The sequence below is a fragment of the Anopheles marshallii genome, chromosome X (assembly GCF_943734725.1).
Source record: "Anopheles marshallii chromosome X, idAnoMarsDA_429_01, whole genome shotgun sequence".
NCBI lineage: Eukaryota > Metazoa > Arthropoda > Insecta > Diptera > Culicidae > Anopheles > Anopheles marshallii.
The window spans coordinates 1,168,804-1,184,913 of NC_071325.1; the positions used below are offsets into that span (position 1 = coordinate 1,168,804).

Genomic DNA, 16,110 nt, shown 5'->3' on the forward strand with positions numbered 1-16,110 from the left:
AGTCACCCAGCGACGTTTGCGCATCTCTTCTTGCCGTTCGGTTGGCCTTCCTACACAAGGCAGTGCGCTACCGGATCGGGGCAAAAATTTGCATCTCAAACCGTCTGGATGGCGACTCGCCGCAGGAAGACTTGAGGACGTTGCATGTGCTACCGATTCGCCATAATCCGCCGGGTCCGGAAGGGCATGGCGTTGAAAAATGGTGCTCATAATTATGTGTATGTGTGTTTTTTCTTCGTTCCCCTTTTCGTTGGATCGGTTTGTTCTAGACCCGCTGCTCGACTAGGGAGGTTTTACTGATGGAGCCCCAAAATGTTCCAATTGGAATATTCTATCACCAAAACTCCAAGAATTTAATCAACGCATTTATTGGGCCGAATTGAGAAATCGTGACAGTTGCAATTGTGCTTAAATGTCCATAAGCTGCTCCCGAAACTATATAGAGATATAGACATCACCAGTAGAAGATCCCCTCTTCTATGCACCGAGAACGAACGAGATCTCCAAATCCCACACGGCTAGATACACTACCACATAACGATGTACACACGCATAGCGCACACACGACCCCGAATAGTTATCCCATCAACTTCCACTGATAGGGAACTACGGGCGCTATAAAGCAGCGTTAGATTACGGTGAGCAGATTTAGTACGATTCGTCACGCTTCATCGGACACCTTACACCTGGTGATGGTAGCGCGAACCCTAGCGGACTATTAGAAAGTGCAAGGAAGTTTGTGCATGCTCCCATCAACCTTGGAATTAATATCTGGAACAGGACTAACGTAGTCTGCCGCGGATTAGGTGTGCTCATCGGGAGTTACAGACGTTTGAAGAATGTACTACATCTTACCGCTCGTTTATATCCTCTCTTCCGTGGTTTGGATAGCCCAAACCGAAGGAGACCCTGCGGAAGTGTTCGATTCGGCATCGTCACCAGCACCGGGCGATGGGTTTCAGTGTGTGCGGCCCGGTCGCTTTACGAATCCGGACGATCCGACCTGCCGGACGTACCTGACCTGCATCCCGGATAGCGACCCCGACCGGGGTCCGTTCCAACTACGCCAGGACGAATGCGGTGTGAATGCGCTGTTCAGTGGGCGCTATCAGCGCTGCATTACCGGCAGTGACTGTGCCACGCTCGAGGACTTTTATGCGATCGAGTACGAGTGCTACGAGTGTGGTAAGTTCCTCCTGCCCGGTTCCACCGACTGTCGGCAGTTTGTCAACTGTCTCAAGACGAAGGATCCGGGTGTGTTCGTGCCGATCCGACAGAGTTGTCCCGCGGGTAAGCTGTTTTCCGACGATGCTCACGGTTGCCTGCCGGAGGAAGAGTTCGAGTGCGGTGCAACCAAACCGACCACTACGCCAAAGACGGCACTGGATGCGTCCCCGCTGCCGTCGGCACAGGTGGCGGACGCATCGTTTAGTGGAGGGCATCTGTCCGACTTTGTGTGTCTCGGCCCGGGACGATTCCCGGACGAATCGGTCCCGCACTGTCGCGGGTATCGTTGGTGTACGGCTGAACACACTGCTGACCTCGGTGGACGGCTCGTGTCGCGCAACTTTCTCTGCGAGCCGGGGCAGGTGTTTTCGGAGGTGGAGAAACGATGCGTACCGACCGGAAGTTACCAATGTCCGGACGATGATGTCAGTGCGGATCGGTTCCGGTGTGTGGCGGTTGGACGGTTTCCCGATCGGAGTGCCACCGGGTGTGAGCGTTACTTTCACTGTCAGCAAACCGCTACCGGTACGCTGAAGGCCACGCTAGCCCAGTGTCCTACGGGGACAGTGTTCTCCTGGCTGACGACTCGTTGCGTCCCGAGTGCGGAGTACGTGTGTCCCGTTGCAGCGATCGGGATGGATCTTGGGATTGCGGGTGAAACGGTCGCGGTGGTACTACCCGCACTGAAGCACCCAGACCAGAAGGGTGACGGGGAGTCGACGAATGGCCGGGGCAGATCACACCGCAACCGTTGCTCGAGCTCGGGCCGGTTTGCGAACGATGCAGACGCCCACTGCCGGACGTACTTCATCTGCACGCGTGATGCGAGAGGTGCTTGGGCGAGAGTATTGGTGCGATGTCCCGCCGGCACTTTGTTTTCCCGCACGGCTTTACGGTGCGTCGGAAGCGAAACCTCGGCTCAGTCGCTTTGCCCGGTGAGCGTACCGTCCACGGTGCCACCGGTAATTGATGAAGAGGTTGGAGACCCTGATGAGGGCTTTACTGGTAGCGACGAGGAGTTGGAATGTAATGAACCTGACCGATCGCTCCCAAACCCGACAGATCGCACCTGTCGAACGTACTTCGGTTGCCGGTGGGATGATGCAACAGAGCGTGCAGAACCCACCGCCCGACGCTTACGGTTGCACCTGCTACAGTGTCCTCAGGGATCGGTGTTTTCCACCGGTGCAGCCCGATGTGTGAATGCCAGCTCGCGAGTTGAGCTAGTGCACACCGTTACGGACGACATGCAGGATGACGGATCGTCTGGAGCTTACTCGACATTTTGCGGCGAACCTGAGGAGGGCTCAGGAGATCCCTTCGACCATTCCTGGTCGTCATCATCAACCGTACCAGCGATCATCCGGCCCGGACCAACCACAACGGATCCATCAACAACCATCACCACCAGCACCGGCAAACAGACATCAACAAACGCACCGTACATCACCGAACGGATAGCGCCGCGGGACGGTGCGAGTGATGGTGGTGGAGGTAGCTTCAGCTATTCCGGACCCGCACCGGAGTATCCCTGCACCGCGACGGGCCGCTTTGCCGACATCAACTCCGTCGACTGCCGGTCGTACTTCCTGTGCAAGCTGCAGCAACCTTCCGGCACGTTCGTGTCGGTGCATCTTACCTGCCCGGACGGGATGGTGTTTTCGCGCAACGTCAACAAATGCATCGTTTCCAACCGGCACGTCTGCTAGCGTCCCAGCGTACGTGGGCTATGTTCGCTGTAACGCGCGGTTCTGTTCTCGTGATGAATTGGAATAAATTGTCTCGCAACCCTCAACACTCGTACGCTATTTAGTGTGTCGGGAGTGGACAGCTGCTCACTTCCTCCAAATTGGTGCAAAGGGGAGACGCGTATCACGTGGCTTTATTCTCATGCGCAAATCAGTTTAATGAGATGATTCCGTGAGGGGAGTACATGTGCATGTTCGGTAATGAGGTGTTGCCTCCCAGCTGTTACGTCACATCTAGTAAGATCATCAGAACCCTTTCGGTAAGCAGACAGAGAACGAGTTCTGGTACTCGTCCTCGAGTACTATCATGTGGATGTCCTTGATGACGAACTTCAAGCTATTTAAGACTTGGGGTTACTAAAGATGCGGTATAGTAAATAGAGGTAGTTGATCGCTTGGGGTTCAAATCTACGGAGTATCTCTGGAAGACCCAAACAGCAGGTTTTCTTAAGCTCGCAGTAAAGAAGAAAGGAAGAACTTCACACATCAAGCTTCAGGACATGTATTTGAATAGTTTAGTCTAAATGTACTGATGACGAATTTCAAAGAGTTTTGGAGATATGGTCACTACTGATTTTGAAATGTGGACATCTTCGGAGTAGTAATTACGAGAAAGACGAAAAGAAGAACTACAAACAGTTAGCAACTAGTAATGTATTTGAATAGTTTGGTCTTAGTGTAGTTGTTGACGAACTGTATGTTGAAGAATATAGACGAACTTCAAACTCTTTACGTCATGAGGTCTCTGCAGAACTGGCATGGTAAATGGAGGTAGTTGATCATTTGGTGTTCAACTCTGCGGAGTACCTCAGTAAGACCCTAGCAGCTGGATTGGAGCTGAAGCTGGAGAAGATCCGAAGAACTGCAAACAGGTCACGATCGGTACTTGCAAGCCACGAAGCAGACGTTTAAAGCTAGATAGTGCGCGTGCTGCACCGGTGCTTTATCTAAATATTTATAAAGTGGCTTGATTAGAACCTGGCAAAAAGAAGATATGAGGGAAAAAAACACACACACTAAAACAAGAGAGGGTTAACGGCAGTGAGAGATGAAAAAATATAATGCAGGAATTGAGGTGCAGGCAAGCGCAACCAAAACGCCTGCCACCGTGCGTGGAGGGGAACAACAACAAAAATAGACAAACACGGGCGTGTTTATTGGGTAGCGATCGGTGCAACTCCTCTACCTCCGCAACTCTACCGTCCAGCAATGGTGTGGAGACGTTCCATTTTGTGGTCGTAAAATTGAATTAATTCGTGAACCGTGCTCGGCCGGCTAGTTGGTTGCGTTGGTGCGCTACCGTCCAGCTGTTTGTGGAGATGTTGTAGAAATATTGGAGTTGAAGCAGTTACAAGAATTCCAACAAACTGGTCGAAAAAACTTGCTATATAGTTATAATAGTTTGGAATTAGAATTAGAGTACTGCCGTTGTATAATTCCAGTTGTCTTTTGTAGGTATACTGCGCAACTGTCATGCTCATGCCCCACCACAAACTCCAAATCAGGGTCTCCAAATTTTCCCAACACCAGCACATAAGCTCAACGTTGGGCAACACCATTTCTGTCCAATTTGTAGGTTTTCGATTTCCACATTTTCCCTTCATTAGCAACTAGAGAAGCGTTGCTTTTATCATCTCCGTTAGTGGCAAATGAACCGACGCGTTGCTTTCTTTCCACCGAGCTTCCTCTCCCACTCCGCGGTGTTGGTTGGTCGATCGATCGCATAAAAACCGTACCGATAAGCACGAGAAGACGAGCGCCTCTATCAGCTCGGGGGTAGGTATAAATTAATCATCTAGTTTTCTTGCTGTTACTAGTCGAGGTGTTTCGTAAAAATTTCACTTCCAATCACCGCAAACACCGGCATGGTCAGGACTGGCCAGCGGCGAAATGGGGCTGAGCCGAGAAGTTGATAAATATATATCACCTTCACCGTAAACTAAGCCCCGAAAAAAACAACCGATCGTTGGCATGGTACCCACCTGCCTGAAGGTGAATGTAGACTTGCATGTGCAGGTGGGGGGGGGTGGGGTGCATGTGCAGGTGGATTGAAACGTGAAGCAGGCCGTCATGGTACGATGGGGGATAAATTAATAGAGATGACCGGCGTTGTTCCGTGTTTGCTGTCTGTCTTCTAGCTGACCAGCCCCTCGAAATGGGGAAGACCTGTACGGGCAAAGTCTTCAGCTTATTTTTTTTTTATTTGGACATCAAAATAGACACTTTTTGAACAGGCTCTGGAGCGGTCACACACAATACCCGCAGGGGCATGGTGGAGACTGAGGGTGTGGGGTGGAAAAACTAAACTTGTTAGAGGTCTTCTTTTTCCCATCCATTCTTCCAAAATCAAGTAAAAATGCAAGATGTTAAGAGATTACAAAGACATCAGCAAGATGACAAGAGAGAGAGAGAGAGCAAAAAGAAATCCCCAAACTTTCTGGACGTGATCGGTTTGATCGGTAAGTCCGGAGCAATGGCGCCCATAAAGTGAAAACTCATCAACCGAAAAGCTCACAGTAATCCCAGCACCAGCGAACGGATCAAACCGGCCCCGAAAGCCACCCCAAATCTCGGGGGCTGTATATGTTCGTGCTCGAAACCAAGACGGGCAAGATGGCCGAACAAAGATAGCGGAAGGCGATTTATTAGGTCAATGGTAATTGCTGCAACAATTGCGGCCCGGATGCCGTTGCTGTTTTGCGGCCAGATCATCTTCATCACTGCCAATCCCAACGCGCCCGAGCAACCGGGAAGAAAAACCCCCAAGATGGAGGTAAGAAAAACCCTCATACACACACAGGCACACTCGCACACACCGAGTATTGAAGCAAGATTAAGGAGGGGGTTGTATGCGTGTGCGGTAGGGGGTGGTAATGATGCAAAACCCCCCGGCAGTTGGTAAAAACTTTGGAGAACAATGTTTCCTGAGGTGTGTTTAGACGAGGTGTTTTATGTGCCTTTCTACCTATAGATATATTCTCTTCTCGTTCTACTTCTTGATTCTCTCCCTCTCTCACTCGCTTCATTTATATAAATCTATATCGTTCTTCTACTAAATGGTCTCCAGAGCTCTAGGTGACTACCCAAAAATGGTAACGAACCTAAAACACATCCAATAAAGAAACGTTTGCGCAAAATAAGTAACGCACGGCAGGGTGGAGTCGAGAGGGCAAGCGAAAGCCAGTGTACCCATCGAGATAGCGTGGAGTGGCGTGAACGATCCCGATGAATCATAAAATGTAACAATCGGCGGCCACGATAGTCGAACCGGGCATGATCGCGCCGGGAAAGAGATTGTTCCGACGTCAAAAGGTATCACTGCTATGGTGGGCGAAAGTGAGTAGATGGTAAAAGGAAAGCAAAGAGATAATGATGATAAGGATTTGTGCACCAACCTGTTCATGTAACGCGTGTGCATCTGCGGTGCGCGCCGTAGCCGAACGGGCAGGTTGATAATCTCTCATTGCGAGCGACGGGAGATCAAATCTGCTTGACGACCGTCGACTCTCTTTCGCTTTGCGAAACACCACACGCTTTGCCCAGTCTGAGTTTGTGTCAATCTACGCCCCCAATCTGTGTTAAACCGTTTTCTTCTAACTTTCCTGCACAGTGCCGGTTAAAAGAACCTTTCTTCGGCAATCGGGCGCGCAGAATTCGTCTCGTTTCATCTCTCCCACGCAAATAAAGTATTTCACACTTGCGCCGGGGTGGAAGTGTGCGGACTGTGTTTTTTTCTTTTCTTGCTGTTATATCTTGCAGCTCCACTCGCCACTGATATTGCGCAGAAAACGATACCATCGTACGTGAATAGCGTGTTCCGGACGGCGGCATATCCCACATCCGGCACGCCATTTGCGACGCGTGTTGGTGCGCCTTACCGCGTATTCATCTATTAATTGTGCATCGTTTGCATTTCGTGCAACAGTCTTTTGGTGCACGCACGCACGCACACCGTCGCAACGCATCGTGGCGCGCGTTACCATTCAGAATAAATTTCGGTGCACAGTGTGGTTTTGTTGTGGGTGGGTGTGTGTGTGTGTGTTTTTTGCCGACGCTAAAACACCCGGTGCATGCAATTGAACACGCCCGGTATGAATTATGCTTTGGGGGTGGTGTGTTTGGAGGCAGTTATCTTTACCCAGTGGAAATGGATTCATTTTCGGCCGCAGGTGTAACCGACGTCCGGCACGCTCTGTGTGTGCAGGGTTCGTCCGCAGTTGAATGTTTGGCGAGGTGAAGCATTTTATGTTCGGTTTCGATCGCTAGTATTTTCTCCTTTCACCTAGCCTATGGGCGTTCGGAGATCATAAATCTGGAGCGTGTTGGATGGTCGTTAACGGTTTAATAAATCGCGGGTGTTAAAACAGGCGAGTGTGAAGCGGAAAGCAAATTACAAAATTATTAACGTTATAATATTGCTTGATTAACGCGTTATATTGCGAAAACGGCAACATAAAGCGGCACAAATGATGAAGCAATTAGACCGTCTGTTGACAAGCACATGCAGTGGTTGATTATGTATGAAAATAGAACCCCCTACTGTATTGGTGGTCACAGTAAATGCAAATAATAGGCGTTACTTGGACAATTTTCCACGGTGGCATACCACACACGATCAGCGGTTTCGCCTACGGACGATACCACTGACCTACAGAGAGCACCGCCGTGGGATCGGCAAGCGTGTGTCAGCACTTTTATACGGTGTAGCGCCATCGACCTGTTATTAGTTTTGGTGTCTCGACGCGCCAGATGTACCTTAACTTTTGCGAATGAAATATGCGCCCACTCGTGACACAAAACTACATAAAATAGGATATGAATGGATTTTTCCTCTTCTTCTGTATTTTTTGTATATATATATAGGTTGCCGGTGATGACCTGCCATATCCAATATCCATAAGTTATCTGTGACTGGAATTAGTCATTGTCGAATAAACACTACTACATATGGTGGAATGCTCGATCTACTCGGCTTTTCTTCCGTTGGTGGTGTCATCATCAACTTGGTTTAATCTCCAACCCGATGTTTTCCGCTTTTGGTAAGCCTCTGCAACATAGAAGAGCTGAAACCAATGATGTCTATGCGCATGTCGAGATCTGGATTGACTTATAGAAAATGGTCCCTGTAGTTTTCTCCTCCAGGTCAAGAATGCCCCTCTCTAGAGCTAGATTGAAGAGTAGACAAGCTATACCATCTCCTTGGCTCAGACCCTCCTGGACGAGAACATGGACTAATTTTGTTAAAAGTAACATGGTGCATTGAAGCGAAACGTATTTGAAACATTGTCTAACGCTTATTTTTGAAAAAGTGCGTAGAAAATAATAACAACAATAAGCAGTTATTTTGCGTACCCACCACAACCTGTCATTGTGACTCGACTGTAAATAAACTTTCAAAAGCGTGGTGAAATATTTGACAGCTTGGCAAAACCATTACCAAGGTGTATTGTGTAATGAGGTAGTAGCCAATATTTACATCTTTCAATGCGGTCTTTACTCGATAGATCTTGGCCAGTTATTTAATCACGGGCATGTTTGGTTACGATAGATGCCGGATTCGTGATTCAAGTATTGTTAAGGGCTTAAAATAAATGTTGCATTACTAGTGTTGCCGCTGGTGATTTCCACGCGTTAGAAGTAAATGAAGTTTGTCTCTAACATCCCAGCTGTTTTGATTTAGCCTAGAGAAGCGCGTGTGGAATAGAATGTTTCCGTCTAGCCGTACAGCCTTTATGGCCTTCACGGAGAGCCTCCATTGGTAAGCAGACGATAAACACAAACGCCATGCATGTATTCAACACTGTTCTGCTTTTCCAACATTCCAACAGGAGCAGCACCATCATACAGGTGCGTTCGAAAAACTATCTCAATCGTCCCCGGCTTCGTAATCCCGTGTGGTTCGCGAAAAAGACACGCACGGTAAGTCCCACTATCGGAACGTACAAATATCCTAAATAGAATTCTTGTCTGATGCGAACTTGTTCACTCTTCCAGCTACACAATGAACAATTTACCGCAGACAATACAGCCTTCCTGAATGAAGTAAAGCGGGAAATCATACTGACAGCTTCTCAGCGTAGTCAGGCAACATTGCTAAACATAACGCACGGTGAACAAAGCGGGCAGCTGGCCCAGTGGAGTCCGGGGTTGAAGCGTACCGGTGTGATTGCGAAAAAGATTGGACAGTACCCGATGTGGACGAAAGATGGACAGAAAATACGTACCACATTGCTGCAGGTCTGTTGACAAAGCTTAGACCCTATTAGATCTATTAGACTAACGCGCATCTTCAATTTTCCAGATAATCGAAAACGAGGTGGTGAAGTATATTCCGCCGGAAGAGTACCGACCGGCACAGGAACCACGCCAAAGCCGCAACTGGCGCAAACCGTACGGTTGTCTGTTGGTCGGCGCGGAACACGGTGATCCATCGCTCTTCACCAAAGAGTACGCCGGCCTGTTCCTAAAGTCAGGCGTACTGCCGAAGAAGCATTTGTGCCGGTTTATCATCTCACCGGAAGCTCAGCTGCCGACCGGTACCGCGCTGACCGTGAATCATTTCCGCGTCGGAGACTATGTGGACGTACGGGGTCATACCGTGGACCGGGGATTCCAGGGTGTGGTGAAACGCCACGGATTCAAGGGTATGCCAAAGTCGCACGGTGTCACCAAGACGCATCGGCGGCCGGGTAACATCGGCGCTGGTGGTAATAAGGCACGTGTGTGGCCTGGTACACGTCTGCCAGGGCATATGGGGAACAGGTGGCGCGTGTTGCGCGGTCTGCGAATTCTACGCATCAACCCGCAGTACAACGTGATGTGGGTGATGGGCAGCAACATTGCAGGCAATACGAATGGGATCGTGTACATCTACGATACAATACTTCCGTTGCGGCAGCACGGTTCGAAAGGTGGACCAGCCGGTACACCACCGTTCCCGACTGCGCTCGAACCCATGCCGGCAAACAGCGGTGACGTTTGGCTGGATGAGCTGCACGATTTCCGCAAGCTGTCAATCACGTACAGTACAGGCAATGAATAGAATTTGTCTAACTGAAGGATTGCGCTTCTAGCCGCCTTTAGAATAATGGTTAAAGAAACATTAAATCACCTACTATGCTCTTTGTGAGTGTTAAATTTCAAAAGAAGTTTGTTTATCTTAAAAACTGGTTGGTAAGCTTTCTTTCAGCAAAAAGTAATTTAATGCACGTTGTTGTTGCATCCATTATTCATTCATTCTATTTTCACTGTACACTTGGCATTTACCACACGCACGCTTCACGTTAACAACTTTCAGCAACTGCTGGAATAACATCACTTACAATTACTCCAACCGAACGTACACCGTTCGTCTCGCAAACACCATTCTGTTCACCATCGTTACAGTTGGTTGTGTTTTTGGCTGGCAACATGGCACCGTTGCGTATCAGCTCGTCGCGCGATTCTACGCCACGTTTAAGCAGACAGACAAGGGCGGCTGCCTGTTCTGCGTACCGCTTGTTCTTCTCCCAGAACGAGCTAGTGTACCGCTGCCCATCGAACCGGATGACTGCCCGGAATAGTTTATCCTTCTGCTGCACTTCGTACTGTGCCCGTGCTAACCCATTGCGGACAGCGTGTAGATAGAGCTTGGATTTAGGTAACGTATTGTCTAGAATGGTGAAAAAAACAATTAGATTTACTAAAACAACTAGGGTGCCAGCATGATGTCTAACCATCAGTAAAGTTGGACCGTATGAAGCAAACGTTCTCTTCGTTCAATGGTTCCATATCCGTTTGCTGTGACTCCTCAAGGCACTGCTTTTTGCTCGAAGCAGGTTCTGTTTCATCCGTATCACCGTTTGCGGACTGCGTACGTGGCCGGCATGCCCGTCTTCCTTTGATGCCAGCGAAATGGTAACGCAACTGAGTTTCCCGACAATAGTCTCCCAGGTCCCAGATATCGCTGGAAGGTAGGAATAAAAATAATCCTCGCACGTTAGTGGAGCATATGGTCTTTTATGCTATTCCCTTCTCTGTAACTATGGATCCTCTTTCAATCAATCAAATTCGTTGGTCCTTTCCTTTCCTCAATTAATTAATATCTTTCTTCCCGCTATCTTCGTCCTCGCTCATCGCACGCTATTACGACACGGCCCGCTAATTCGTGTTATTCATAGTTTACAGTTACTACGCAGAGCTTTTCAACTTCTCTGAAACTAGTTGTCGGCCTTCCTTATCTTGTTATTAGTGGTTAAGTTAGATCAGTAATATTGTGTAGGTTATAGCTATAAAATTCAAATCTCACCGTACCATATCTGTTGCATTGTTTGACTGTCGAGTAAACGTCTTCCAATCGGACTCTCCTGCAAGCTGCGCAACATCATCTGCACGCAGTACTTTGTGTTGGAGGGTGAATTATCGTATCGCACGGAGAGTTCCAAATACCGACGAATAACGTCGTCCAGCGGCAGGGGACCATCCGGTCGAAAGATGGAACAATTCCACTCAGCGGCACGAGCCACCATGACGCTCGTGGTGGAACAGCGTTGAGCAAACTTCACTATATCATGACGGCGTGTTATACTCTGTGAGCCACCGTTAGCTATTACGGGAATATTCAAGGCCGTTGCCACACGTAAAATAGCATCTAAAAGCAAAAATCAGAAGGAATCGTGAAAGATAAAAAAAACAACAAAAAAGCACCCCCAACATTACCTTCATTAACTGGATCTCGAGGACGTTCCGTTTTCGTGCGTCCATGCACACCTATTGCACTGATCCCAGTGGACTGTAGTTCTTTCGCGAGCTGTACCGTATCGTCCGGATCGGGCATGACACGTATCTTGCAAGTTACCGGAATGCTTACGCTCTCAACCAAAGCCTCGAGGATGGCTTTGGCACGGGGTCGATCGTACAGCAATGCTACCCCCATACCACCTTTGATGGAGAAATCTTTTGGACAGCCCATATTCACGTCGATCGCTGCTACATCATTCTGCATCTAAAATAACATATAAATAATGATATCAAAAATAGGCTGAATCACTAAGAAAAACACCCTACCTACCATGCGTCCCACGGCAACTGCTCGATCAACGGACGCCGTACCGATCTGGAGGATCACTTTCCCTCGTTCGGCTGGGCAGGTCCGGAACACAACCGTGCCATCGGTCTTATCGATGTAGTCAATCGTACCGAGCACCTCTGAAATGTTAATGAAATTCCGGTTAATAAAACTGAAGGCCTATAACCCGTGAAAACTTGCCATTTTCGTGTCTTTCCGCTCGGAGCAACTTCCAGTCGATGATTTCCTCGGTGTAAACTAAATCAGCACCGTACTCCAGAGCCAGGAGCCGCATCGGCAGTGTTCCGACACGAACCATCGGCGCCAAGATAAACTTATTTCCATAATCGATAGATGATTTCATGTTACTTGTCCTTAAAATATCGGAGTTCTATTCATTATTCACGTGGACATGCGGCATAAAAATTAGCAGCATAAAACGCAGGCAATACGGATTCCAATACGCACGAACCCGCCACACTATTGCCAAAACAGACCAATCGAAGAAATGTCAAAACCACGTTGTCGAAAAAAAATCCTGTCGTTATTATACTGTGCACGTTTTTATTTATTATAATTATAATAATGTACGATAAGAATTTAAATCATTTAACAATTCATTTCCTCATTATTTCTTTTTTTTCACGAAATAGCGTATCTCAAGACCATCCCGTCCAGCTTCGGCATGGAACAATCCACCACGAAGTAAAAAAAAAAGAAAATACCACACACACTACCAAACAAACATCGCTCCGTATGGTGATGTACCGCTTTCATGCGCACCGGGTCTATGAAGCTTTTGACGTTTCACTATTCCAAATAGATTGTCAAAAATCCGTTTGTTTACATTTTTTATGCGTGCAAATATTCTACGCTACAGAATTTATCGCATTGTGGTTAAATTCCCAAAGTTACAACTCTACTAGGTCCACCAAAATCAACCAACATCGCATACTAACGGGGGTGTTATTGTTTACGGCCGGAGTTCTACAATTGCTGGACGTGATTATGAGCGCACCTTTAGGGCAAGTGTGCACAAAGGAAAACAAACAGCGTAGCATGAGCCGCTAGGATGTGTTATGTCGTGATCGCTAAGTTCATTCGTCGGCGTTTGGTGTTAGCGATTATTTTTCTTCTTTCTCTGTCCTACTGTATGGTGCACCTGATTCGAAGGGTAATAACTTATAAGGACACTTAATGTCCTACATTTACTGGTGTTTGGTGTAATGTTTTCCTTTCCTTTGCTCCCTAAACCCTGCACAGAACAACAACCTAAGCTTAAATGGAGATTATCTACAGACGCAGCTGTTGCTGCGTAAAAACATTATCTGGACCAAAGCAAGACACACACCAAGGCGTGCTGGTGCAGATCCGGCCGCGATTTCGGCGGCGGTTGCAAACGAAACCGACGAACTGCCGGAACCGCTTACCTGCCGGAATTCGATCCAGGGCAAATCGCTTATCGTAGACGACCGGGGGTATGTTTGCTCTCGGGTAGACCTGCTAAAGAACGGTTGCTGTAGCGAGTCTGACATTGAAGGGAATATTGATGCAAAGAAACTGTTTCCGTGTCGTACCTGCCTACCGAATCGTTGCTGCGCTGTGTATGAGTACTGTGTGTCGTGCTGCTTAAACCCGGACAAGGTAACTATTGCATCCAATCAAATAATTAATTGGAATGTGTTACGATTTCTTAAACTTTATTTCTTTTGTAGCGACCAATCCTGGAGGAAGTATTAGCCAAAGCGAACGGTAGACAGGTGGCACTGTATGCCGAAGTAACCGATCAGTTCGAACTGTGCCTCACCAAGTGTCGCACCAACTCGCAATCGGTTCAGAATGAGAACAAGTACAGAAATCCGGAACAGAAACACTGTTATGGCGAGATGAGTGATGCGTTGTGGCCCTCTGGCAGCGGGAAAGACTCACAAAAAACACTCCCGGAAGATGTCTAAAAGATAGACAAAACAAAAAAGAAACACTAAACAAACCCAAAACAAAAGGAAATTGAAAGGTCAATTTTTTTTACATTACACTGCTGGGCCATTGGTGTATGTCCCGATCATTGTCCCTTCTTTTACCAGCACGGAGAGCAAAAAAAAGTAACTGTATTGCTATAATAAAAACAAAACGTATTTGTTAGACATAATAGAAGAAAACCTCCAATCCTCTGATTAAATTTTTCTCTTTTGGTAGCATCCGTTTCATGCTCTACTCCGTTAAGGTTCGGTTTTGGGGTTTCGTAATTACTCGCCTTAAAAGTTAATATCGCTCTCGCCCAGGGAACTGCATGGTTTGCTAAGGAACTAGGTATTACGTAAACCCGAGTGCTATACTGCTCCTTTGCTTCAAACAAGCGAGAAAAATGATGCATCCCATTGGCAAAACTGTGCGGGCTAATGGGTGTTACAGTTTACGACCCGACACCCCATCCGGGACGGTATCGTTTGTTTTCCCCGTCGGGGTGGGTCTTTTTCTTTTGCTGATTAAACCCATATCTTACATACCAACCGTCCGTGCCTGTGCATGTACACGCAGCATCGACAGCACACAATTCGATGATGGTAATTATTATTATGTTACCTGTTGCATTTATCGCCCCCCTCCCTTCCTTCCGTGCTTTGCACTCTTACCTCCATTCCACGTTCATCCTGATATCCTGCGGAGGTCAACTGAACGTCAGCAAAAATTCGTTCGTGCTCGTATGTTGCTTTCATGGGAGGGAGAGGGAAGAGGACGAGTTGGGAAGGGTTTTCCCGTCTAGGGACTGGATATGGACGGTAGGTCGGATTGTCGTGCGTAGTTTGGGGGTTCGGATCGTGCAAGGAGCAACAAGCAAGTTGGTGAATGCGCATGCGTGACTCGAAGGCGGCACGCAGGATACCGACCGAAACCGGGCCGAGCTTCGTGCAGCCCGCGTCGTTGGCCTACGGTGGTGGAATCCGTGCGATGGGATGGCTTCCCCCGGTACTAGCAGTGACGAGTTCCAGCGCTGGCTGTGTCGCTCGCGGACGTCAGTCTTGGCGGTGAACTGTTGCGAACAACTTCATCCAACTCCTGCCGCAACCAATCAATCCACCGCACACACGCAGCGCCGAACCGGACACCCGTCATGTGCTGTTACGTGCGGGCCGTACAGGGCGATTTAATCTAACAATACTACGCATAGCCAAACCAGTTGTACATCGCACGGTTTCACCTGCCGAGACCAAGCCTATCGATACGGTTCGAATGTTTGAAAAAAAAAGAAGCGCGTTGTTCGTACTACGGCCCGTAACGAAAGCAAAATCAAAACAAGCCGTCGTGGTTCGCGATACGTTTTACGGACCCTGGTACCGGCTTACCACGTGAGGTGCGTACACCTGTAGGCAGTTTAGTTCCTTGCCGAAGGGGTCGAGAAACACACGTACTCTCTACCCATTCAGGTGAAACCTCCATAGTCAGATCCAGCTAACTCCTCCAAACTCGTCCATCAACCCCCGCATACACCGTGAAGAAGTACAAACAAAAATTGTCGCATTAAAGTGCTGCAGGTGATCAGTGTCACAGCCACAGCGGGTGTATAGAGTAGCAAGCAGACCTCCAGCATATAAGTCGTCGAAATCCGGTATATCATCCCGAGAGAGTTTTGTGTCACCTTGTCGCGAGGTGAGTGAATGTAAAAGTTGGTCTGTCGTGTTATTTCCCGCCAGCCCTCGACAGTGCCTGTATGTAGGGTCGCCGGGTGTGAAAGTGAAAGTAAAGGACCTTTACCCTACCCTTAACCCCTTTACCGGTACCATTCCAGGACAGTGGTTTGTGTCCTATTGGGTATAAATGCTCCGCAAGACGCACTGCGTACATGCAGGGAACAGAACTGTCCGTTGCGTGGAACTTGCAGCAGCAGCTCAACAGATGGTGTTAAAAGGGTAAAAGTTCTGTAGCATCACGCTACGCAACCTGGTGGCCAAATGTGGCTATTCCATATGCCAGTCCTGAGAGCTTGTTTACACGCTACGATAATATCATATCTGAGCCACCAAACTGGTCACGTCGGGCGGCAAACAAACTCGAACTAATTACGACAGTCGAGAACGCGTGTGCCTGCAA

At 48.2% G+C, this 16,110-nt stretch overlaps 3 protein-coding genes across 3 annotated transcripts; 2 read left to right on the forward strand and 1 right to left on the reverse strand.

Annotated features, from left to right (window-relative positions):
- Positions 1-8,707: 8,707 nt before the first annotated feature.
- On the forward strand, positions 8,708-10,017 carry LOC128709401 (39S ribosomal protein L3, mitochondrial). Its single transcript, XM_053804433.1, has 4 exons — positions 8,708-8,733; positions 8,804-8,894; positions 8,970-9,212; positions 9,277-10,017. Exons 1-4 carry the CDS (start codon positions 8,708-8,710, stop codon positions 10,015-10,017), a joined length of 1,101 nt encoding a protein of 366 aa, XP_053660408.1.
- Positions 10,018-10,258: 241 nt separating this feature from the next.
- LOC128709616 (tRNA-dihydrouridine(20) synthase [NAD(P)+]-like) lies at positions 10,259-12,385 on the reverse strand. Its single transcript, XM_053804658.1, has 6 exons — positions 12,223-12,385; positions 12,025-12,161; positions 11,673-11,958; positions 11,268-11,604; positions 10,691-10,920; positions 10,259-10,626 (listed from the first exon to the last, which is right to left on the reverse strand). Exons 1-6 carry the CDS (start codon positions 12,383-12,385, stop codon positions 10,259-10,261), a joined length of 1,521 nt encoding a protein of 506 aa, XP_053660633.1.
- Positions 12,386-13,093: 708 nt separating this feature from the next.
- On the forward strand, positions 13,094-13,976 carry LOC128711679 (SREBP regulating gene protein). Its single transcript, XM_053806565.1, has 3 exons — positions 13,094-13,195; positions 13,285-13,665; positions 13,737-13,976. Exons 1-3 carry the CDS (start codon positions 13,094-13,096, stop codon positions 13,974-13,976), a joined length of 723 nt encoding a protein of 240 aa, XP_053662540.1.
- The last annotated feature ends 2,134 nt before the right edge of the window (positions 13,977-16,110 follow it).

What these genes read in the sequence shown, in the direction of transcription:
- LOC128709401 (XM_053804433.1), top strand. Translation starts at nt 8,708, where the DNA reads ATGGCCTTCACGGAGAGCCTCCATTG. An exon ending in TTCACGGAGAGCCTCCATTG is followed by an intron (nt 8,734 to 8,803) that starts GTAAGCAGACGA and finishes ACATTCCAACAG; the next exon opens with GAGCAGCACCATCATACAGG. An exon ending in TACGTACCACATTGCTGCAG is followed by an intron (nt 9,213 to 9,276) that starts GTCTGTTGACAA and finishes TCAATTTTCCAG; the next exon opens with ATAATCGAAAACGAGGTGGT.
- LOC128711679 (XM_053806565.1), top strand. Translation starts at nt 13,094, where the DNA reads ATGTGTTATGTCGTGATCGCTAAGTTCATTCGTCGGCGTTTGGTGTTA. An exon ending in TGGTGCACCTGATTCGAAGG is followed by an intron (nt 13,196 to 13,284) that starts GTAATAACTTAT and finishes AACCCTGCACAG; the next exon opens with AACAACAACCTAAGCTTAAA. An exon ending in GCTGCTTAAACCCGGACAAG is followed by an intron (nt 13,666 to 13,736) that starts GTAACTATTGCA and finishes TTTCTTTTGTAG; the next exon opens with CGACCAATCCTGGAGGAAGT.
- LOC128709616 (XM_053804658.1), bottom strand. Translation starts at nt 12,385, where the DNA reads ATGAAATCATCTATCGATTATGGAAATAAGTTTATCTTGGCGCCGATG. An exon ending in AGCGGAAAGACACGAAAATG is followed by an intron (nt 12,162 to 12,222) that starts GCAAGTTTTCAC and finishes TTAACATTTCAG; the next exon opens with AGGTGCTCGGTACGATTGAC. An exon ending in CAAACAATGCAACAGATATG is followed by an intron (nt 10,921 to 11,267) that starts GTACGGTGAGAT and finishes CCTACCTTCCAG; the next exon opens with CGATATCTGGGACCTGGGAG.